This window comes from Coturnix japonica, chromosome Z (assembly GCF_054131305.1).
Source record: "Coturnix japonica strain WE chromosome Z, WE-NBRP24, whole genome shotgun sequence".
NCBI lineage: Eukaryota > Metazoa > Chordata > Aves > Galliformes > Phasianidae > Coturnix > Coturnix japonica.
Window position 1 is genome coordinate 55,427,856 of NC_140702.1, and position 26,121 is coordinate 55,453,976.

Below are 26,121 nucleotides of genomic sequence, written 5' to 3' on the forward strand. Positions count from 1 at the left end.
AATTTTTTGTTCTAATTCTGTTTTCGGAAAAGTGTTCAAAAGCATGAAGTCCTAACACCTAACAATCATGGAGAAAATCACAGCAAACAGAAGCTAATTAAATTACCACCACCCATCCTGTGTAATGAATGACTCATGGGTCCTATGGAGAAAAGGAAGAGAGAAAACAAAGCAATATAAGTGATTGAAGACTACACCAAAACACACATAAAATCCAGAAGGTAAATCAGGCAGGATTAAAGCTTGAGCATTTCCCAATCTATCTCATCTTTGGTTTTGTCACCACACAGTTCTAGCATCTGTGTAGAAGCCTTAGGTCTCTAAATTCACTTAGATACATTTCCATTGAGCTGCAGTAGTCCTGTCTATTAGTTTTCTTATGAAGAGTATCCATTGTCCATGGAACTGAACATGCAAAGAGTCTCACTTGCTTCCTTGGAAAGATACAACTATCTAAGATGGTACTTTATACTAAACTGGCTGACCTTATGTTAAGTAGATTAAGGAGCACTCACATTACATTCTAGCAGCTAAACTGGGCCATTATACATCGTTGCATCCACTCCAGGCAGATCAAAAGTGAATATGACCTTATCTATGGATACTGCTGAACAATGAGGAATCAAATGTAACCATACTGACTTTCACGTGTTATGTCACCAGTACCGGAACATCACACACATCTCTGCCAGTCGCAGAGATACTGAAAAATTTTCCATGTCATCTGCACTGGATTGTAACCAGAGAGTGATGGCTAACCAGGTTAAAGTGGGCCATGGTACAAACAGAGATGCCTATCAAATGGTAGGGGAATTCTGTATCTTTTTCATCTTTTAGGACAGAATCTTCAGGAAAGAATAGGAAATGCTATATGGGACTGAGTAAGTATACCACATGCAAAGTGGTGATACATGTGCAAGAATATGAAATACTGCTTGTAAGTTACATCTTTAAAACCTGTGTTAGAATGCCTCCTCCAGAAGAGCTTACCATTCAGTAAACATATTCTATGAAAATCCATGCAAACATTTAATCCTTTAAATTCTGTTCAGTTCTCAACAATTATCTTGTAGAATTATATCACATAATTTAATTAACTATGATGAGAAAGCACACAACATTCTTCAAAGGACAGACAGTATCTGAAGCATTACACCACTTTGGCTTCAAAGAACGTTGTGCAGGAGCACCTGGTTTACCATTTCTACCCAAATTATTATTTTTCTTCTTCCCTGCCACCCACCTAAGACAAGAGATTAAATTTTGCAGTGATTGGTGGAACTGGATATTCAGAGAGATTTAGAAGTTGTCGGGCTTTATTTTTTTTTTCTTTGTTTTGGTTGTTTCTCTTTTAGGAGAGAACTGAAGTATTTTGACCCCAGAGCATTTTAAGAGGAGACATTTGGTTGGAAAAGACCTTTAAGATCATCTAGTTCTGACCCCCTGCTATCACTATTGCATTTTGCCTCCCTCTCTCCCTTTTTGGTAAAGAAAAGAAAGGGCTACTGAACTTTACCCAGTGACAGACTGTTTTCATCAGTAGTCACAGCTTTATAACTTCTCAGTTTGCATGTCAAGCTAGGATTCTTGAAATACTTTGAGTTACAAACACAGACACACACATGCACATGGTTCTTATCTGCTTTTGCAAGCATTTCATTCAACATGCATTCATGCTACAGATACCTGTAAATTAAAATTTACCAAGACTCAAAGTATTTAATTTTTTAGCAGATTTCTCCTTTAGAACAACTAAATTGATTCAAATCTCATTTACATATAAAAGCATGCTCTCACATACTCTATCTGGAGATCAATTCAGTGTCATCAGTAAGAATCAAAGAATGCCCTGGGTTGAAAAGTACCTCAAAGATCATCTAGTTTCAACCCTCCTGCTATATGTAGGGTTACCAACCACCAGACCAGGCTGCCCAGAGCCACATCCAGCCTGGCCTGGCCTTGAATGCCTGCCTTGATTGCCCTCCCTGGGCAACCTGTTCCAATGAGTCACCGCTCTCTAAGTGAAAATTGCCTCCTAATATCTAAGCTAAACCTCCCCTGCCTCAGTTTAAAACCATTCCCCCTTTTCCTATCACTGTCCACCCTTGTAAACAGCTGTTCTTCCTCCTATTCCTATGCTCCCTTTAAGTACTGGAAGGCCACAATGAGGTCTCCCCGGAGCCTTGTCTTCTTCAAGCTAAACAAGCCCAGATCCCTCAACCTTTCCTCATAGGGGGGGTGCTCCAGTCCCCTGATCATCTTAGTGGCCCTCCTTTGGACCCACTCTAATAGCTCCACATCACTCCGGTACTGGGGGGCCCAGGCCTGGATGCAGTACTGCAGATGGGGCCTCACAAGAGCTGAGTAGAGGGGGACAATCACCTCCCTCTCCCTGCTGGCCACCCCACTGTTAATGCAGCCCAGAACACAGTTGGCCTTCAAGGCTGCAAGCACACACTGCTGGCTCCTGTTCAGCTTCTTGTCCATACGGACCCCAAAGTCCTTCTCCGCAGGGCTGCTCTTATGGGGTTCTTCTCCCAGTTTGTATAAATACCTGGGCCTACTTCTTGTAATAAGCAACAGCTTTCTGATACTATATTGGTATCATTGCTTGTGCCACTGCCTTTTAAGCTTCTGCATACCCACTTACTTAATATCTGATTAAAGATTAAATAGCATTTTAATATTAATTTTTATATGCAGGGTCAGTTAGTCAGCAGAAGCAAAACTATAGAGCAAGGTTTAAAACACACACAGTTCACACACTTTCTGAAGTACTCACTTTATCCAGGGAATAATTAACCACATCATTGGCTCAACCACTTCAGGAAAAGGTGAATATCTACACCGATATCCAGTAATTGCAGCTGATCCTCACTCTCCAAACAAGCTGCTACTGGCAGTTGAAGATAAACTAACCAACCATTTATAATATAAATTTTCACTATACAGAGCTGGGAAACAGAGAGAACTATTTGAAGACACAGCCATACAGATACTTAATATATTTATTCATTTATTTTCCTAAATTCCCCATGAAACTCTGAAAAAGGCTTAAAGACATCAGTAAAAAGAAACTATCAACACTTAACAGTCATACACCCACTTCAAAACTAGGGGCCGAGAAAGACCACACTATATCCTGGTACCGAACTCACCTTCCTGAAACAGGGCAAGCAATTGTCAGCATTTCTTGCATAGGAAATTAGCACTTTCAAATCACCCTGAAGCCTTGCACAACTCCTATTAGTAACTTTACATGAAACCACACATACTGTCAGTGGCAATCTCTTTTGAGGTTTAATAAACAAAGACTGCTTCACAACCATTGTGTGTCACAGTTACCATCAACATCCTCAACTTAAAGAAGCATGCATGGAAAAGCTCTTTAGGACATGCTTGAGATCAGTCACGCAGCACAGACAGTTAGCAGCAAGACATCTGAGGCAGACAGTGACTTAACAATACATGATATGAAACAGTCAAATTAGTAATGAACAGACATTAGCCAAAATAATGACTGGAGATCAAGCAGAAAAACAAATCAAGTTCAGCTGAGTAATTTTCCAAGCAGAGTACAATTATGCCATAGCTGCAAATGTAAATGATCACAAGAATATTCAGCGCATTAACCCTCAGGGCATTAACTGCCTCCAGATAACGCCATCAAACAGACCTGGAGGCTTCAGTTCTACTAACATACTTCAGCCATCAGTAGGTGGGATCAGATGTCACAAAATGAGAATTAGCAGTATCAGGGTGTCAACAAGGCCTGAGCTCTATGTTCCGGGTTCCAAGCAGGTGACATTTGCAACCAGTGAGCAAATCATTACCCAAAATAGTGGAAATGGAATAAGCAACAAATATCTGACAGACTGGCCCCAGGGAAACAAAAAACAAAAAGAATCACCTCAATCTCAAACCTACTGATCAAACTGACTCCAACAATGTGACCCAGAGACCAGGCAGGCATCCAAGCACACAGAGGCCACTGTCTGCCATTCTCAGTGTTCCTTCTCCCAGAGCTTCAGAAAACACAATCATAAAACTAACCAGCTGCTCAGAAGTATTTTCCCTACAGATGACCAGAGAAGCTGCCAAAAGAAAACAAAAGTAATTTATTTATTTTTACAAATATAAAATTACAATCATTATTACCACTGACAAAAATTCTCCCTGAGGATTTAAGGTATCGATTTGCAAGAGCCACTGCCCTTCAGAGAAGTTTTTACTCACTATAGATTGAAGAAAACCTAAAACATTACACATTTGAAAGTTTATTTGAACAAACACTCACTGAAACTTCAGAAGCCCAAGAGGCATTCACAACAGTTTAAGTACAAGCTAAAAAAACCTGTCCATATATTCAATATTAAGCATTGGTGTTGACACTTTCCATTTCCAGCTGGGAACATGTGTCTAGATTAGGATCACTGTGAGTCATTAATTTCCACCTTTTGCAACACCTGATCACTACATAATGATCTGTGATGGATGGTTGTGAATATTCATTGCAATATGTTTTCCCATCTCTTGACAAATACTGTGAGCTACAAATCATGTCCCAGTTCCCCACCACAGATTAAAGGTAGCCAGGATTAAAATTCTCAAGCCTGAAAAATAAAAGAAGAAATTGACAATATTTTTAGCTTGCCAATATGGGAATGAGACTTTGATGAACAGTTCATTTCTCAAAACAGTCAGGCAACTTCAGAGAAGTTTTAGCAATCACTAGCTTACAGAATAAAGAGCCTTAAAATTCTGAGCTTGGACAAGCAACTGGCTACAAAGAACCACTAAAAAAATAATAATGATTAAACTCATAACAGAGAAAACTGTCATAGAAAAGGCAGCAGAGTGGAACATATCGCCTGCATACATCCTTTGTGACAAGAAAACCCTCTCTGAGGGAAAATGGTCTTTAACAATAACACTGAAGTTTGTACACAGATAAAGCTGTTTAGCCTGAATCTCACAGAAGACCTTCCATTCGGGCACAGTTCAAGAAACTGAGGACTGAAATACATAATGTCATCAGAGTAGGAGTCTGAGTGAAGCAAAAGAGGGAGGGAGGGAGGGAGGGAGGGAGGGAGGGAGGGAGGGAGGGAGGGAGGGAGGGAGGGAGGGAGGGAGGGAGGGAGGGAGGAAGGAAGGAAGGAAGGAAGGAAGGAAGGAAGGAAGGAAGGAAGGAAGGAAGGAAGGAAGGAAGGAAGGAAGGAAGGAAGGAAGGAAGGAAGGAAGGAAGGAAGGAAGGAAGGAAGGAAGGAAGGAAGGAAGGAAGGAAGGAAGGAAGGAAGGAAGGAAGGAAGGAAGGAAGGAAGGAAGGAAGGAAGGAAGGAAGGAAGGAAGGAAGGAAGGAAGGAAGGAAGGAAGGAAGGAAGGAAGGAAGGAAGGAAGGAAGGAAGGAAGGAAGGAAGGAAGGAAGGAAGGAAGGAAGGAAGGAAGGAAGGAAGGAAGGAAGGAAGGAAGGAAGGAAGGAAGGAAGGAAGGAAGGAAGGAAGGAAGGAAGGAAGGAAGGAAGGAAGGAAGGAAGGAAGGAAGGAAGGAAGGAAGGAAGGAAGGAAGGAAGGAAGGAAGGAAGGAAGGAAGGAAGGAAGGAAGGAAGGAAGGAAGGAAGGAAGGAAGGAAGGAAGGAAGGAAGGAAGGAAGGAAGGAAGGAAGGAAGGAAGGAAGGAAGGAAGGAAGGAAGGAAGGAAGGAAGGAAGGAAGGAAGGAAGGAAGGAAGGAAGGAAGGAAGGAAGGAAGGAAGGAAGGAAGGAAGGAAGGAAGGAAGGAAGGAAGGAAGGAAGGAAGGAAGGAAGGAAGGAAGGAAGGAAGGAAGGAAGGAAGGAAGGAAGGAAGGAAGGAAGGAAGGAAGGAAGGAAGGAAGGAAGGAAGGAAGGAAGGAAGGAAGGAAGGAAGGAAGGAAGGAAGGAAGGAAGGAAGGAAGGAAGGAAGGAAGGAAGGAAGGAAGGAAGGAAGGAAGGAAGGAAGGAAGGAAGGAAGGAAGGAAGGAAGGAAGGAAGGAAGGAAGGAAGGAAGGAAGGAAGGAAGGAAGGAAGGAAGGAAGGAAGGAAGGAAGGAAGGAAGGAAGGAAGGAAGGAAGGAAGGAAGGAAGGAAGGAAGGAAGGAAGGAAGGAAGGAAGGAAGGAAGGAAGGAAGGAAGGAAGGAAGGAAGGAAGGAAGGAAGGAAGGAAGGAAGGAAGGAAGGAAGGAAGGAAGGAAGGAAGGAAGGAAGGAAGGAAGGAAGGAAGGAAGGAAGGAAGGAAGGAAGGAAGGAAGGAAGGAAGGAAGGAAGGAAGGAAGGAAGGAAGGAAGGAAGGAAGGAAGGAAGGAAGGAAGGAAGGAAGGAAGGAAGGAAGGAAGGAAGGAAGGAAGGAAGGAAGGAAGGAAGGAAGGAAGGAAGGAAGGAAGGAAGGAAGGAAGGAAGGAAGGAAGGAAGGAAGGAAGGAAGGAAGGAAGGAAGGAAGGAAGGAAGGAAGGAAGGAAGGAAGGAAGGAAGGAAGGAAGGAAGGAAGGAAGGAAGGAAGGAAGGAAGGAAGGAAGGAAGGAAGGAAGGAAGGAAGGAAGGAAGGAAGGAAGGAAGGAAGGAAGGAAGGAAGGAAGGAAGGAAGGAAGGAAGGAAGGAAGGAAGGAAGGAAGGAAGGAAGGAAGGAAGGAAGGAAGGAAGGAAGGAAGGAAGGAAGGAAGGAAGGAAGGAAGGAAGGAAGGAAGGAAGGAAGGAAGGAAGGAAGGAAGGAAGGAAGGAAGGAAGGAAGGAAGGAAGGAAGGAAGGAAGGAAGGAAGGAAGGAAGGAAGGAAGGAAGGAAGGAAGGAAGGAAGGAAGGAAGGAAGGAAGGAAGGAAGGAAGGAAGGAAGGAAGGAAGGAAGGAAGGAAGGAAGGAAGGAAGGAAGGAAGGAAGGAAGGAAGGAAGGAAGGAAGGAAGGAAGGAAGGAAGGAAGGAAGGAAGGAAGGAAGGAAGGAAGGAAGGAAGGAAGGAAGGAAGGAAGGAAGGAAGGAAGGAAGGAAGGAAGGAAGGAAGGAAGGAAGGAAGGAAGGAAGGAAGGAAGGAAGGAAGGAAGGAAGGAAGGAAGGAAGGAAGGAAGGAAGGAAGGAAGGAAGGAAGGAAGGAAGGAAGGAAGGAAGGAAGGAAGGAAGGAAGGAAGGAAGGAAGGAAGGAAGGAAGGAAGGAAGGAAGGAAGGAAGGAAGGAAGGAAGGAAGGAAGGAAGGAAGGAAGGAAGGAAGGAAGGAAGGAAGGAAGGAAGGAAGGAAGGAAGGAAGGAAGGAAGGAAGGAAGGAAGGAAGGAAGGAAGGAAGGAAGGAAGGAAGGAAGGAAGGAGAAAAAAATAGATATATAATACATATACACAAAGCAAGAAAACAGAAGGCAACCAGCACTGACAGAAAGGTTCTGCCTCCACTCAGTGACTCTGATATTCGCATGAAAGAGGTAGGCGTTAAAAACTAGTCCTGACATGATACAGAAATCAATTCTGCTGAGACACCATGGTCCATAGAAGACAGAATTAGACAGGAAATTAGCATACTTACATGGTTAGCCAAGCATGCATTGCTGCAAGAACAAACTCAAATTTAACTGGGAAAGGCAAACAAGAAAAAAAAATCAGAGAAAAGCTAGTTATCTTTACAGAATTAGAGAATACACAACTATGGGGGATACAAAAGAATAAAACTAAACAAAGTCTGTTGTGTGATAACTCCACTCAAAATGACTCAGAACTCAATACAAACCATTCTGCTGACAAAAGGGATTTACAGAGGCTCACACTTGAAACTGAATAAATAAAACAGCTAAATGGAAAAATTACTTCCCAAATAAATTTCTGTACCAATACAGATAAAGCCATATCTTAAGTAGAAAGGCTTTTAGAAAACAAGAAGTTCAAGTTCACTCCCAGTATCTCTGAAGACAACCCAGAGATTCAGAGCTAGCCAGCCTGAACACAAAGTAATAATAACAGCATCAAGATTCACAAGGACTTCTTTCCTGCCTTCATAAAAAGGTATTTCCCACATCCCCCTTGACAGCCATTCCTGGGTTTTACTAATTCCTTCAGAAAGTTTATATTGACCACGATTTGCCCTCTAGGTAGGACACCCTCTCCAAGATAAAGACTAAATAAATAAAGAGTCAAGCATATAACGAAGAATTAGTAGCTGTTTCACATTCTGTAACTGCCCTTAAATCTCAGTCAGCTGTTGCTTCAGAAAGTACTTCCCTGTTGCTTCATTGAATCTGTAGGCCAGCAAGAGAAAATGGCTATACAGACCAGGTCACTGAAAACACAAAGGAGGTAGATTTAAAAATAAAACAGAAATGAATACTTTTCAAGTAACAATAGTGACACGGGAAAACTGCATAGTGCAAGGACTAAAATCTAACTTTATGATGCAGAGCAAGTACTTCAGTGTGATTAATAATTTGGAATGCTATTGATGACAGAAAAATTAACACACCTTGGAACATGAGATTTTAATTAATTTTCCATTTATGTTATGAATCCAACTTCAGGACTATCTGGAATCTAATGAACTAAAGAGCTATTTCTAAAAGGAAACTACATTTCTGGATATACAAGAAGCTGTGTGTGAGAAAACTCCAGCAAAATAAGTTCTGTATTGAATTATTATTTATATCTGCATCCTGTTTAGCCATGTCGGAAAAAAAGGTTTCGTTCATGTTTTGCAGACCCCTTTGTGTAAAGCTTTAAAAAGTTTCTGCTGAAAGAGGGAGGGCCCCTGTACTTATATCCTCCAATTCACACTGTGCAACAACTCAGAACTTTCAACCTGGATATCCACAACAAAAATAACGCCGTCTTATCATTTCCTCATGAAGTGGTTGGTTTTAAGCTTTAAACAAAGAAATATAAAAAAGGGATGTTGAACTACAGAAAAGAAATGTTACTGTGTAGAGTTCTGCAGAATTCCAACAAATTATTCTGACTAAGCCAAAAACAAGCTTTGCCAGAGAAGGCTGCGTTCATCAAGAAAAAGCTTTGCAAAAGTGATATCTTAGGGCTTTCTGCGTGACCCTAAGACTCATAGCCTCTGAAAGAAAAAATGAAAATGTAGCATGGGGCATAGATTCAGCTAGGTATCCTTTGCTGGCTCTATCACAGCAGCACTGTGTTGCAATATGCACCTTTGTTTACACTTTGGGCATCAATACCACCAAAAGGTGCCAGGTTTACTGAAGATGTTACAGCTTACATTCACACACACCTTATCTTCAAGATAGTTATGCAAGAAAAATACATCTTCTCACACTGTCTTACAAGAATATACCAAAATACACGTGCTGGATTTGAGGTCTGGCAGTAGTTTGAAGCAAACTACTAAATACAGTCATTATTCAGTGAAACCACAAGCTTGCCCTTTACCGGCACTCTTCTCTGTGCAAAGGCAAGTTTGGTTGCTGGCAAAAACATACAGCCTTAGTCCCTGAAAAGCAGGAGGTCTAAAGGAATGGTGAAAACCCCTATCCATACCAAGTGAGCACAGAAGAGAACATTTCATACAGCGTTCTGAGAACTCTGCATAAGAAGCCAAACCGAGTCCCAACCAATTTTATTGCACAGAAGGTAGGTACAGCAGACAATCATCATATACATCATATACAGCACCTGTATTCAGCTACTAGCACACAGTCTTTCTAGACTCATACTTAACTGCTTTTAATTTCACCTGTCATATTGTTAGCTGAACAAATACAAGATCAAAACAGTATAATTCTCTTATATTTCACCACAGTACATATGAACAACTCACATACTGTATTTCTGTAACAGAAGACCAAAATAAATTTCATCTGTTAAGGCAGATATCAACTCATTAAAAAAAAAAAAAAAAAAAACCTCAATACTCAAGAACACCCAATCAAAAGTGTTAACTCCGCGGCACATATAGAATGTTTCTTTACATTACCTCAGTGTCAAAGTGACTGTAAAATGTATTTCATTCCATTAAACTACCATTCTGAAGTCTGCATTCTGCTTCAAGGCTTTTTGAAAAACCATTTCAATGACACTGAGGTTCAAAAATATGATATTTTTCTCACACTTAAGAAGTTACTTCTACCTAAAACTACAACCACATGAAGTAATTTGTTCAAATTACATAATCCTCTCAAATAAAGGAGGCTGGCTCTTGCACACTTTGTTTTCATTCGGAATTAGATATAGCAGACAGTTGAATACATAACGCTACAATCTCCATTTTAATTCTATCATATAAGAAGCCCTCCTTCACCTCCCCTCCCCACCCAGAAAAACCCCAACTTATTCACAAAACCTGTTGGAAATAGAAATTTGTTATTTGGAAATTAGTTTTTCTTAATATCACGGTGATTTTTCTGAGTTGTTTTTACCTTGTTCTGAACATTCATTCCATACTTCAATGACTGGGATTGAGGGAAACAACATTTTCTTCCCTGAACAATATCTTACTCCTGTTTCTATTTGCTACTGAGTGGAATAGCTCAACTTTGCCATTTTTATGAAAATCTTACTGTTTTATGAATATTAACAGCTGATTTTCTTCAGTGATCATTCAAAAGCAGTGAGAAATTAAGATGCTCTCTTCCAAGAAAGGTCGAGGGGTGGCAGTCCAAAAGTGTTCGATAGACAACCTCATGAAAAGATCAACTAAAACACCAAAAACAGTTACCTGTTTCACAATTATTAACACACTCGTCTTATTACCTTGTCTAACACTTTTTTTACTGCCATTCCTCAACTTTATCATAGTCCAAAACTGCTTTTTTAGCTGGAGCTAAGCGTAATTCAGAATTCTAAGGATGATCAAATTCATCTTGTCCTCTGAACTACACAGAAACTTGTTCTTTAAGAAAAAAAAATGGAGTCTGGGAAATCTATAAATATGCATAGTTTTTCTTTTTCTGGCTTTCTGACAGCATTGTCTGTTTCTGACAGCATATTTCATGGTTTCTAAAGGCATCTGCAAGATTTAAAAACAGACAATTTGTTAAATGGATGTAGGCTGACGGCACAGACTTCCAATACAAAGTATGTATGTAGATTAATATAAATAAGTTAATACTTTGGCAACTGGAATGTAGATTCCTGAAAGCTATAAGAAATTACTTAAGCAGGATAAAATTCAAAGCAACCAATTGAGACAGAAGAGAAAACTTTAAGGCTACAGATTACTCTTAACAAAAATTGCTAATAACAATAAGTTGAAAAGCAGCCACCCTAATTGGTATAAAATCTGTACTTTGTTTACTCCTTTGAAGACAACAAAGCTAATAACTGTTTAATTCACTTTATATGAAGCAGGAAACATTGAACAAACCAATTATTTAGTTGATTACAGCCTAATAACCATAATTTTATTCACTGCAACAGTATTAATGCTTATGCATAGAAAGCGAATTAATCTCACACTCTCTAAACAAAGTGACAAAGTATATTTTCACTGAAACACTTATCTTTGAAGCGTCTTTCCAGGTATCCTTGAGTGCATACCCAATAAATTATCCTCGGCAAGTAATTTAATATATTCAGCATAAAAATAAGTTGCTTCTGAGTCCTGTTCTAGTGAAGCAAATTAAGGAAAAGGAGAAAGGGAAACTACATTGCTGCACCTCTCAGTTGTGAACTACCAGAAAACACCTCCTCATCATTTGTAACTCTGGGATTCTGTACAGAATTACCTGGCTGTTAAATTATAGAATGTTGAAAAAGTATGTGATGGTTTTCAAACCAAGAAGCAGAATTTTCTCTTGTTTGCTGTAGGCTAATAAGTATAAAATAAAAATTAAAATATAGCTCATGCTTCTCCTGAACCAGGGATGAATTAGGTAATTCCTTTCAGCTTTATTTGCAATGACTCTGTCGTGTGTGCATGAAAAATGCAATCCTTTGTGCAAGTAGGCAGACTGTCTCTGAGGCTTTTTGTATCTTACTAATCTGGGTCATGAAATCCTGCATCAGCAAGATGTTAATACATAAGTCAACCTGTCAAGGAAGAAACCTTGTCAATAAAGTCATATTAAAATAAATAAAGTTGTTTGAAAAAGCATTATTTACGTACTGTCAAACTCAAACGCAAAGCAGTCACTGAAAAGCCCTCTATAGGTAAGTATCCCTGGTAACCCTGGCAAAGTTCCACCATGCTCCACCACGTAATCATGCTCCTTTAATAAATAATCAGTTTTCAGTTCAAAATAGAGCTAAAATCATCAAAATGCAACTGAAGTTACCTATGGAGAACAGGGTCCAGTGTCCACACAGCTACAATAAGGTCTGCAGTTGTTCAACATACTGAACATGTAATAGTAAATGTAGGTATGTATATACAGAATTATTATACTAAGCTTCCATCTTATCCACAGTTTTGAAAATTGAGCCACTAGCTATAAGATTCAGGAAAAAAGCAGACACAATAACAAAAGCATACAGACGCAATTCCAAATACACTCGGATTTCACGCTCAACGAAAAGCTTTATTCATACTGTCCACCTGAAACTGATTTGCCATTAACTAGAGAGCAGAAGCTTGTACAAGATTCACTCACATTACATTACAGCCTCAGGAGAACACAAATCTAAAACCTCAATTTCTTTTATTGTGGTTTTCTTGCTCAACCTTTCTTGCAACCTGTTCCAGTAGTAACAGTAAAGAATTTCTTCATAACATCTAGTCTAAATCTGTCCTCTTTCATTTTAAAGCAATTTTGCTCATCTTGTCTCTACCTGCCGTTACAGAAAGTCCCTCCTCAGCTTTCCTGTAGGTCCCCTTCAGGGACTAGAAAGCCACTATAAGGTCTCCTCAGATTCTTCTCTTCTCCAGGCTGCTAAGCCCCAGCTCCTTCAACCAGTCCTCATAGGGGAGGTGCTCCAGCCCTCCTCTGGACCTGCTCCAACAGCTCAATGTCCTTCTTGTGTTGGGACCCCCAGAACTGGATGCTGTACTCCAGACAGGATCTCATGAGAGCAGAATACAGGGGCAGAATCACCTCCCTCAACCCGGTCATGTTTCTCCTGATGCAACCCAGGATATGATTGGACTTCTGGGCTGCAAGTGCACATTGCTGGCTCATACCGAGCTTTCATCAACTGACACTTCCAAATCCTTCTCCTCAGAGCTGTTCTCAAGGCATCCCCACTCAGACTATATTTGTGCGTAGATCCATCTCTCAAGACTGTCCATATCCCTCTAGATAGCATCCTTTCCCCATAGCATGTCAGCTGCACCACTCAGCTTGTCACTGCAATGTGAACTGTGCTTTTAAAAAAAAAAAAAAAAAAGTAGTTATTAATGGAATTTGAGGGAGGAATTCAAGCATACCTCAAAATGTTTCATCTGCACACAAACACACCTTTATAACACCACACCCAGCCCAAATAACCAAGAAGTTAATACTCCGTGCTAAATCTGGAGGAAGTGAACAAATCAACATTAAGAAACAAGTATGAGGTACAAGGAAAATGAATCACAGAGAAGAAAAAGCATTACTTTAGTCATAATGGAAGTGACAAGTAGGACCGAAGTGACGATTAGAGCAGAACAACAACAGAGGTGTGAGAAAACTCTATCTAACAGTTGAAGGATAATTTAACAGGCTGATAACAACAGATAAAACAATGAATAAATGAAAACAGATACAATAATGAATATTTGAATTGAGGAATTAAAAGCAGTCATAAATAACAGTAATTTGCATGACTACAATTTCATATATATGGAAGACATTTAGCCAAGGAGCTGACCAGGAAGCAAGCCTCTTTCCCATAACCCTCTCTTTTCAAACTCCCGCAACAAAACTATCATTTCATCAATCAGTTTCCCTTCAGAAATCAATCACACTGTCTTGAGCTTCCTTAACCTTTAAATCTAAAGAATATATGATCTAAATCACCTAAGTGACTCTTCCATCTCTACCTTTTATATTTGTCCCCAACAATAAGCAACTGTCACAGGACTCCCAATTAATACTTGCCTCTCCCAATATAAACACTGACCATTTAGGTGCCTTCTGTGACAGACCAAATTGCTGAAGTATAAAACATACTATTTACTATTCCATCCTCCTATGATTCTCCTTTCTTCTCACTTCTGGAAGAGTAACCTGCGTTCTTCCTTTCTGTCTCTAAGCAACATGGTTTCACATTATCACATTTTGCCTTTTTCAACCACTTTGGCTTTCTTTTTCCCCTGGACTTAAGAGAAGAAAGTCCCACTTCTCACCCTGTTCCACAGTGAACCAAGCTGATTTAAAATTAATGTACATGGAATTTTTTAAAGAAACAAATAGGCAACTTAATTCTAAAGTTCAGAAACTCTACAGGTAGAGTTTTAGACATAACGGCTAGTAACAATCAACAATTCCATCATCGAGGCTCATTAATTTCCCATCCAAAATATAGATCAGACAAACTCCCTTCACACTTCCTATTCAATAAACAAAGCGTGATGAGCGTCCAGACTGGACAGAGCTGGGGCTTATTAGAACAGCTGGCCTTCTAAAACTAGTGAACAAAAACCTCAGTGATCTAGTATGTAAGGAGGGCCTATCTGAAAGGAGATGGACTCTTTAGCAGGGTCTACTGTGAGAGGACAGAGATAAATGGTTTCAGACTAAAACAGAGGAGACTTAGATTGGACATAAGGACAAAATATTTCATAAGGGTCGTGAAGCACTGGAACAGATTGCCCAGAGAGGTGGTGAATGCCCTGATCCTGGAGACACTCAAGGTCAAGCTAGACAGGGCTCTGAGAACCTGATCTAGGTGTAGGTGCCTCTGTTCACTGAAGGGGAGTTGGACTAGATGACCTTTACACGTCCCTTGCAATTCAAACAATTCAATGATTCTCAATTTAAGGCTTATAAAAAAAAATCACGTCCTTGCTGGTCTTCCTGGTACTTTCCCACACGCTCAGTATGAGGCTAATGAACCACACAGCTTTTTGGACTGTAACAAACCTTTCACAAGGTCTTCTAGTCTCTAACACATTTTTCTTTCTCGCAGCAAGAAGGCCCGTCTATAGATGCTGAAGATGCATCAGGCACCAAATCCCTCCTCCCCAGGAATACTTTCTTAAATCATTACCTTAATGAAAATGCAACTTGAAAAGGAACATTTTACACCAATAAGGAATCTCAAAGCATGCTGAAGACACTAGCCTGCAATTATACAGAAGATGTAGCAGCATGAAATTCAGTAGGCCGCTAACTACAACACCTGAGCAATTTTTCAACTTTACAACAAGGCATAACATAAACATACCAAAGACAGATACACTAATGGAGAGAACTACAGAGGTCTTCCATTCCCACAAAACCAACTCACATGAAATTTTGTAGCATTTGACGCATTTCCTTGAATTTATTCCACCTACTACCTGCTTGTACAACTTCTTCCCTTGTAACATATCTGTTCTTGAACAAACGCAGGATGTCTTTAGAAAACAAGTTAACTATTTACAGTAGTAGTTGTAATAGTAACACTAAATAATGCCTTTAAGATACAGTATGAGCTGTTCATGACAGCTACAGCTTCCTCACAGGGGAAGTGGAGGGGCAGGCACTGATCTCCTCTCTGGTGGTGACAGCAACAGGACCAGGAGGAATGGAATGGAGCTGTGTCAGGAGAGGGTCAGGCCAGGTATTAGGAAAAAGTTCTTCACCAGAGGCTGTTTGGGCCCTGGGTTCCCAGAGCAGTGGTCACGGAGCCAAGATGCTGGAGTTCAAGGATTGTCTGGACAACAATGTGACAGACGTAGGGTCTGAATCTTGGATGGTTCTGTGTGGAGCCAGGCGTTAGGCTCAGTTATGCCTGTGGGTCCCTTCCTGCTTAGGACATTCTATGATTTTATGTCTAAGAAAAACAGACAAGATTTAAAGCTCACAGTAACAAAGCAAGACTAAGACGTGATGGACAGACTGATCACCCTTCCACTGTAACAGGTCATTATGTGAAAATAATAATCATCCTGGAATTCTAATTCCTAATACATCGTGGTTGTCCAGTAAAAGCAAACTGCAGACAAATCATAAACAACCTACATTCACTACAGTCAAAAGCAATATCAATTTCAGGCAGATAATAATGTAACAGAATAATACAATCAAAGCAGCTGTATGCATTACTATAAATAGTAAATACTAACCACCACTTCCACTTGCAAATCACTTGTTAGATTCTTATTTATGAAGCTGAACACAGTAGAGGATCTCAGTAGCCAATGCAACTTCTAGTATATATAAAAGGCAATTTCTGGCCTCAATTTTGAATTGCTCAGCCAGACTCCCTGCAAATTAATTTACTTCGCTGCAAACATTCTGGCTACATACAATCCTTACCTTTGGGCTACCAAATGTGAGAGTTTCACCTTCACTGAAATATCTTTTCTAGTCTTGTCCCCTTAATAATTCAAATGCTTGTTTTGTACACTTCCCACTGAGGAATCTAACATGCTTCACTACTGTCTTTCTAAGCCCACAGTCATAGGTCAGCTCAAAATTCAAGCATGTGATATTGCCAATAAAAGTTTGATGGGATTTTGGCAAACTCTGTGTTCTGATATGCATTTTCAATACCCAAAATCCATTATTTGTTACAAATAATATGTATATTTTTAAAAAATTAACAACACTGCTCTGCAAACTGCACCAAGAAGAAATGCTTAGCAGAAGTCATTAGGAAAATTCCATGCTCACACAATAACCCCGGAGCCACTTGAGCCTACAGGAATAGTTTATGTTCCATGAAGACCCACTACTAAAGGCAAAACACGACATTTTACCAGAACATTACTCAACTTTTTTTTTTTTTTTTTTTTTTTTTGAGAGAGAGAGAGAAAGAGAGAGAGAGAGCAATAGTGAAGATCAGAAATTATGACTTCCAAAAATAAGACACAAAATATTGTTTATGTTCATGATTACTAACCATGCAGCTTTGATAAATACAAACTGAAAGACAACTTGACTCAGCAGAGTTAGACTCTTGTAATAGTGATCTGGGCTTTTTTTCTTAGTTCTCCTTCAAGTTAACTGTCTGTGGAACAAGAATGGTATTTTCTAAAGCAAAGAGACATTGAACAGGAAGGGATCATAAAAAGCAGACTGGTCAGATGCAACAATCTCTAGATCAGAACAAAGCTCCATTCCACTATGCAAGTTTTCCAGACAACATTTCATTCTGACAAAAATTAACAGCCTAATTTGGCAAACCATGCATTTCCCAATAAAATAAAACTAGTTACTACTTTTCAGAGGTTGTCAAAGGGCTGTCAATACAAAGTGTATCAGTTAGTAGCTCAGGGAAGAAATGCTGTCACACCTGCATTGGTTGGACAAACCACTGAGCTCATTAATATTTATACACACAGAATAACTCATGCATCAAAAAAACATGCAAACACACATGATTACAGCAGCACGCTACAAATCTGCAACAATTAGAGAGACTCTCATCAAACGCACGCTATTTCACCAAACACAGATCACTGCCAATAGATGCTCTGGTGATAGTACAATACTTTTATTTAAAGCTGGAAGCCGAAACATTGATACCTTACCAGCAGTCCACACATACAACATCAGTAGTAACTGTGAATGGGACTGCCCGCATTTCCCAAAGGGTAGAACATAAAAGGATTTTTTCCTGCTGCCTTATTGTGCCTTTGTTTTGCTGCTCATGTCAAGGACATGACATGGGAAAGGGAGGAGCAGACAGGATATGCTATATGAGATCTGTTATTACTTTAACTTTGCATTTTCCAACGGGAAACCTCATCAGGGAGGGGAAGAGTCGCACAGGAAGCCTTCTATACTGTAAGCTACAGGCTGCCTCATGAATCTTTCCAAACACACTCCCCATTATTACCTTCTGTTCCATGACTGCCTTTAGTTACCATCACAACTGGCTTCTTTTAAGAGCTTTCCCTTCGCCACTTCATGAACAAATGTTAATTCTGTCTTCTTTAATACCAGAAAAATTCCTTGGAATAACAGTTGTTTCCAGTCAAACCATTTTCAAAACATGAATTTATCAATGTCATTATAAACAATGACAAATGTAAGTTAATCCAAAGTAAACTAGAGAAGTAAGAGGACAACATTTGCATCATTATAATGTTTACTATATATAAACCGTAGTAAGCACAGCTTTATAAAACACCATTTATTCCCGCATCTCATTGCACAAATTCAAACCAAAAGGCTACTAAAACCAAAGTACCAATGACTCATCATTTTCAAGAAGAAGATGCCAACACTGATGCAATGCTGCTGGAGTTCATCAGTTTTGCCATACTTGGTGTGTGAGGAGAAAGACCTGCAGAGGGACTTTTGTTATCTGAATTATGTTTTAAATGAGTTTTCCCTAATTGTTTATCTATTGATGCCATGTTCTAAATCAAGGAAAATGGTTACTTTCTGATTTTTCAAGAATGGAGTCTTACTTTCTATTTTTTCCTCTTAATGCATCCCAGATCAGGCTCCCTAAGTTCTTCTGCATAGTTCTCTCCACTGCAGAGGCTTCCACCCCTGTTGTTATTGAGGACAACATGCAATATGAAAATCAGTAGTATTTTGCTTAATCTTGGAGACACTGGAGGATAGAGGGTGTATTTTTGGATAAACAATCTAGTATAGAATATCAGAGGGTCTTCCAGATACAACATGTATGTATACAACCATGTTTCCACAATGTCTCTGGAGTCCTAAATAATTATAAAGGTAGCCAAAACACCACCATGAAAACTATTTTACAAGAAATACAGCAAACTTCAGATTGTTTTTCCTCTGAAGCTCATGTAGGTTTGACTCCTCTCAGTCATTTCACTATTTTCATTTGGTTAAAAAGAGTATATCAGACACAGAAAAGCTGTTAATGATAGCAGCACAAACGTCTGTAAAGTTTTGCTACAAGCTCTTACAAGCTTACAATCTCCACAACCATGGAAAGCCAGAAACTAACTTATCTACCTGTTCCTAGTGCTGCCACTGACTCACAGACTAGTAAAGCTGAACAAAGACAAAGTCTGAAATGGCTGGTACTTCTGCCAAGAAGGTACTAGTTGTGTCAGGCTCACAGAGGAAATGGAGCTCTAATTTCTAACCCCAAATATTCAATTTCAGTTCCTTATAATAATTTTACCTCTCAGCATTAGTTCCTCACAAATACCTATGTAGTTTTCACATTAACCATCTTTGTAGATCCAGTCCTTGGGAGAAGGAGAAAAACATCTCATCAAGTTTTATCCCACCCAACCCTAAATGGGTACCACATCTTCCTGCAGTTTTGCAAGGACCTATGTTCTTCCTAGCCCAAGAGAACAAAGCTTTAGCCTCTTAGTCACAGCAACTGAAAGCAACACAGTCACTTCTGATATAGATATCTATATAAACCCTTCCTCCTTCTCGTAATCTGTACAGGCCTGAAAAACAGGAAGCCTTGTTAATGCAGTAGTACAGCTGAAGTAATGGGTACTCAAGAGAGTTACTGATAAGCAGCCTGATAACAGACTAACAATTGAGATGTCTGTAGTCCAAAGGACTACAAGTCTTTACAAGATACTTATAGTGCTGTACAAGGACGTGCAGAACAGGAAGTGTCCAAATAATAGAGTCCAAACTGAACACATGGAATTGCCAAGGACTGGTACTTGACAAACTGCCTAGTTTTTTGTAAAAATAAAAACAAAAAAATAAAAAATCTGTTAAATCTGCAAAACAACAAGCAGTAGAAAGTACAGAACACAAGATATAAGGGATTGATTAAACAGAAAATTGGATGCTTTATTTTGTTTTATGACTATCAGTTCTGATCACTGTGTTTGCTTGCTGACAGATTGCTCACATACCTGAGCAACAAATCCAGGGACTGAGTTACATGACTGAGCAAGAACACAACAAAATGTGGAGAGAGGAATGATCACACTTCATTTCCACATAGTGTTCACATCAGCAGTTCTCTCCCTTAACACGGAAACCAAAGCCATTCAGACACCCTCCTCAGTCAGATCAACTAAAAGCCACTTATCTAACAGCAGGCACTTTTTTATACACAAGTACTCTACACAACAAGCACTTTCCCACAGCAGCTCTTTTAATTTCACATACACTTTACACATAAGGCACGTCTTCTCTCTATACTTCATCCACAGCAGCACATCTCTGTATGCTCTAAAGCATACTCATCAGCCCCCTCACTTGCAGTTCCAGCAGTCAAGGAAATTCATCCCTTTCGTGCTCTCATAAGTGATTTGTATCTTGTAAAATGTTCAGTGAAATTAAGGATTATGGCTTACTAAAGTCCGCAACAAAATATCAATTGTCCAGCCACAACTAAAACTGCAGATGCCATCACTTCAAAATGAACTGCAATAGGAACACCAAATTTATCTACTTTAAACCTAAACAGAACAAATTATTATCAGAGGGGCTATTCTGCTTTACATGTTGCTTGTACTCAATTCTGCAACACACGCAATCATGGAGGACATCCTCTCAAATAATTTTGGACAGCTTAGTACTGCCTTTTAAAGAGCTGGCAGATGGTCTGCATACTTTGCAGCCATTAAAACCTCATGCTGTAGCCTGTTCTGATACTTCAAGATAAGCATACTCTTATCATGTAAGAATTTGGAGAAAGAAGATCTTGCTAAGGATCTTAAATACCACAGTTAAACAATTATTTTAATGCAGGTAGCACTTTCTTCCAGGAGTATTTTGTATATACTTCCCAAATTTGTTAGGTTCTCTTACGTAGAACAGATATCTAATAGCTGCTGAAAATGAAACACAGGCAAAGAGAAAGGTGTGGAACCACAGAAAGGTGTGGAATGGACACTCTGGGAGATACTAAATACCACCTGGTACTGAATTCTAGGAATAAAAACAAATATTAAGCTTTGCAGTTCAGTTCCCAAGTAAGCATCACCAGTATGTGGCTTCTGAACAGCATCACAGCTGTTCAAAATTCACACACCCTTGGCCTTTACCACTTACTAAAATAGGAGACGGCATGCTACAGGTTTCCTCCTAAGTAGTGTTAACAGTAGGAGCGGTGCTCTCACTTCAAAAGCTCCATGATTCGAAGTATGATTCAGGCAAGTGTTGTATACATAACATGCAAATGGAGCTTACACAATTAATTTTTATCTATTTTAATCATTAATAAAATAAGCAATAAGGAGGAAGGTTAAATTTAAAGGAAATTCCAGCCCTTTGGGATGTTCACTTTTGAAATAGCATGAAATAACATTTTTCTTTGGAATGACTTAATTAAGGTTTGGGAGATTTAACAACAGTACTTGGATAACATTATGGTACTCAAGGCTAAGCTTACAGCAGCATATACATTTAGCTAACATTTTAATATACCACATTGCTCAGACATAACGGATACTTCAAAGCAAAGTACACAAACCCTCCAGACATTAAGTTAGGCCTGAATTCTCAGTAACTTGTGTGTAAGAATTCCAATTTTTCTTACCTCAAGAGGTTGGTAGGATTTTTCTTCACTTTTTAATTAAACTGTGAAACTTTTTTTTTTTTCTGTCCTTGTATTCAAAAAAGCTCCAACTGGATAAATCATGCTGCTTTCTACTTATGGAAACTAATAAATCAAACCCCTTTTACTAACTGCATTAATCCCAATCCCCCCAAAAAACTATGTAATTTCAGCACAGTGGAGTTAACACTAACAAAAGTTACTTAGTTAGAACATTGCCTTACCGTGTAAATGCCAATTCTACAAACAGCAAATGAGAGCTGGATACATTCAGACATAGTCTAAAGAAATTAAAATAAAGATGTTACCAATAATTCTAGTAATTAAACATTATGCTCTCTTCTATCTCTCCCCTCTCCCCTGAAAGAAATATCTGATGGTATATTACTTTATGTTTCTCTTGTAAGACTAGACTAAACAAGATGTGAAAGAAAACATAAAGTGCTTCTTTCATAAAATGCTACTTTTCACAAAGCAGCAGCTGCCAACAGCACTGCATTTACTAACTCAGTATTTACTAACTCAGTACTAACTCCAATGTTCCATGAACACCCAAACATAGCACTAATATTCTGCATGCAAGCTTTCAGTCCCATTTATCTTTATCTACTCTGGCTGGAAAATCACCTGCATTACATATTTTAACAGACTAATGCATTTTCTGCATTTCTAGTGGTATGCAAAAACTTCCATGTCAAAATATTCAACTTCTCCTCTTTCTACATCATAATTGAAGTGCTCCTATTCCTTATGCCAACATAGTGCAAATACCTTCAGGTTTCTTTATTTCTGAAGTCATACTACTTTCATTTCCTGAGATTTTCATGTTCAAAATAGAAATTTCTACTATTTTGAATAAATATTTCATATTCAGCTGTCAATAGTCGTATCAAAATTTTTTACCCTCAACTCGCTCAACTTCCAATCTGCTGTGAGGCCACAATTCTATGTTCTTCTGCAGTCACCCAGAGATGCTGAGGATGGACTATGAATTTCTGATGAAACAGATGAAAAAGACCTCCTTTAAATAGGATTAAAAAGCCAGAAAATATATGCAACTTCCCCCCACACACAAAGCAAAACATGTTGTAGGTTTGCCATTTTGACATACAGTCAAGCACAACAAATCAGGTTTACAATGATTTATTCTACACAGTTTAAGGAATTCCTTTAAATAAGATTTTTATCTTTTTTTTAATCTTTTCTCACTGTGTGCAAAAATTAAAGAAACCCAACAGAACACTTCTACTCTGTGTTTATCAGTTTCACACACCATCTGCATGTACTTCAACATGTAGAAGGCAAAGTGCTGGATGCTACACTTCAAACATTATCAGAAGGGAAAAAAAAATTTCCTTCTATCCACCCAGAAAAGCTGTGAATGAATGAATTAGCCATTTCACATTTTCTTAATCATAAATCTACTTAGCATCTCTTATGAACAAACATGGCATTTTTTGTTTGCTGTAACTACTACATTTAAATTTTAAATAAGTAATATTTCACTGAATCCCCTGAAAGTCAAAACATTCAGTATGAAAGCCTCAAATCAAATCTTAACAGCACGGTTGATTTTCTTTCCTGTGTTCCAAGCTAGAATGCTACCACTGATTAAAAAAAAAAATGCTGCTTCCAAATATCATTTAAATTGACAGAATGTTTTCAGGGCTTTTTCAGCTTTCAGACGAAACACCAAGTTCTATCACTCCCACTCTGACTTACCCATTAGGAAAAAAAAAAAATAGAAAGAAAAAAAAAAAGGCTGAAAAATAGTAGAACTGACTCTGAGAAATGTTGTTACACGCTGTTAAGAGGAATGAACAGCACTCCTCACAGCATCAGCCTACCTCACTCCACAGGTTACAGCAAACGATTCATTACAGAATCACAGAATGGTTTGGGTTGGAAGGGACCTTATAGATCAACAAGATCCAGGCCCCTGCCATGGGGCAGAGCTGCCATCCACCAGCTCAGGCTGCCCAGAGCTCCATCCAACCCAGCCTTGGACAGCTCTGGAGATGAGACATACACAACTTCTCTAGGCAGCCTGTGCTAGGGCCTCACCGCCCTCTGAGTAAAGGATTCTCTCCTGATGTCTAACCTATATCTCCCTTCTTTTAAGTTTAAAGACATTCCCCTTTGTCCTATCACTATTAGACTGTGTAAAAAGTCAGCCTCCATCTTGTTAATCAGGAAGGCAGCATTGTCCATCTGGTCTTCAAGTGCACACTGTTGACTCATGTACACCATTTTGACCATCAGAATCTCAAAAGCCCTTCGCAGCACAGCTAGTCTCAGTAAGTTTTTCTCTCCATCAGTACTCTGTCTGGAACTGCTCTGACTCCAGAGCAGTCACCACATTAGGTTCTTGCAGAACCGCTTATAAAACTTGTCCAGTATTCTGATGTTTAACCTGATTCAGTAGCAATTTAAGCTGCTATGTAAACAAAGGATGATGCGTACATGAATTTCTACATTCAGTATCATGACAGACTGTACCCTGATGGAAGACTCATCATTACACAAGAGAAACTCCAAAAGTAGTGCCTCCAATTTTATGATGTTGGCCCACAACATCTGAGGTAGATGGTGGTGGTACGGTAGTAGAGTCTGAACTGTCTCACCACTATTCCATTCCATTTTATTGCTATGTAATAGATGGCAGCAGAGAGGCACTCCAACATGGAAGTGCATATGGAGCAAAGACACATCACCAAACTCCCCCATGCAGAAAAAATGGCAGCCACTGACATTCACTGACACTTGGAGAACACCTGTGGAGACCAAACAGGGGGTGTGAGCACAGGGAGGCTGTGAATGGTGCATTCAGCAGTGACAACAGTAGGCCACCTCTGCTGGTGCAGATTTTTATAAGCATGGCACACAAGTTATTTTTCATCACTGCGTAGCTGATGGTGGTGACTGTGTTGAAAAATAACGTTTCGTAGACAAGAATTTGCTCTAACAAATAGTGCTACTGCACTACTGTATCTGTTGTAGTTTCCAAGAAAATAAATAGGAGGCACTTCTTTTGGAGAGATTTATGTGTATAAAGCAGGTGAATCCTTCCGGTTGAAAAGGAAGGAAATGTGCAGTAGCACATTTCCTCCTACTACTGTCATGTACCGTACCACTGAACTTTTCCTCTATTAATTATTAAATGAATCCCTTCCACAAGACTCCAATATAATTGTAGTCTTTCATTACTTTGGTTTTGCATTTTGCATTATACAATTGGGCAACAAAACAATTGTTGGATAACTTTCATTCCATTTACTTACAGTTTATTGTTGCTTTCTGAAAGGATTTTACATGGCAAGCATGAAAATAAAAGAAAAAAAAATTAAAAACATAACTAAAAATATTAAAAAGAAAGATACCTTATTTTATACAACTCTGCAAAGAGTTACTCAGAACAGATGTCAATTATCATGTCTAAAGTGAGAAAAGAAGCCTTCGGGTCGAGTATGTCAAGTGTAATAAACACACATTTGTCACATTTGCCCACCCTTCTGCTTAGGCAAAGGGTCATCTCACAAACATAAAGTTATTTTTCCAGCTGACAAACCCATGGCTAAGAGAACAGATACATGTTTTTCCAAAAGACTGCTACTTCAATCATACTTTTTAAAAGTGTGACTGTTCCTAGTGACTTTGGAACACATCCGCCTTGCAGTTGTAGAATTCACAAGTGTTTGTTCTGTCCATTTTTTCCCCTCACTCAGTTATCAGTATCAACATCAATACAAAATAGTTTCTCTATTCGTGGCTTAAAAACAACTCAACCCTGATACAGGCACACTGTATTCTGCACCTGCACAAATTTATGGATTTAATACCTGAACCTTCACCAAACATAACTGAAGTTCCTATCCACATTAACAGAAGAGCAAACTTAAGGAATTAGAGCAACTGATCACCTGAGGCTGTCATCACTGGGTTAAGAGCAGCCACAGCACTGTCTCAGGAGCCTTGGTGAGCAAAGTGGGGGACCTTAATCAGCTTCTTGGAAAAGAAACAAGAACCACATAGCTAACAATCACAGGAGCTGCCATCCTCATTCTACCAACTAACAGAAACACTTACATTGACACCAACTTCATTCGCCACAATCCTTAACAGCTTAGAACACTTAGTTCCAAAATCACAGAACCAGAAAACAGTGTGAGAAAAGGACAGTGGTTTTGTTTTTGTTTGTGAGTCGTTTATTTGGTTTAACAAAGATTGAGATGTCCTCCTGCTCATTTACAAATATATGATCTACCCCAGCAATAATGCGGAACTACCGGACCTCCCAGGAAAAGGCTCCTCCCCCTCCAATTTTTCAGTGCATGAGAAATATGAAAACTAACAACACTTAAGCTACCCATCTGTAAGCAGCTTTACATAAATAAATTGTCAGAACCCTCATATTTTAAAGAATTTGTAGACACAAAAAAGCACATGCAGCTATGCTGCAGTACAGGTGGTAGGAACTCCGACCACAACTACAGCTTGCTCAGCTTGTGTGCTGAACTCCCAGCAATAACCTGAAAGCTTATCTCTTTGCACAAGATGACACAGACCTTCAACACATTTCATTAACCACACTTCTAGACTGAAATTCCAAACTTTTTAATACAGCTCTTAGGGATAAACAACACACAAAATAT

At 39.3% G+C, this 26,121-nt stretch overlaps 1 protein-coding gene across 6 annotated transcripts in view; it reads right to left on the bottom strand.

The window, feature by feature from the left end:
• The window catches only part of ARL15 (ARF like GTPase 15), a 207,034-nt gene that overhangs the window by 171,218 nt on the left and 9,695 nt on the right, over positions 1–26,121 (bottom strand). For 3 of the 6 annotated variants that reach the window (XM_015848716.3, XM_085528019.1, XM_085528021.1), the window contains exons 2-3: positions 22,373–22,464; positions 21,694–21,750 (exon numbers count right to left, since the gene is read on the bottom strand). The exons of 2 other annotated variants lie outside the window; for them this stretch is intronic. In XM_015848716.3, coding sequence (XP_015704202.1) covers positions 21,694–21,747 — 54 coding nt within the window. In that variant the 5' untranslated portion in view covers positions 21,748–21,750; positions 22,373–22,464. Of the gene's footprint in view, positions 1–21,693; positions 21,751–22,372; positions 22,465–24,750; positions 24,767–26,121 lie in introns of all 6 variants that reach the window. One more of the 6 variants, XM_015848717.3, reaches the window with a different exon arrangement.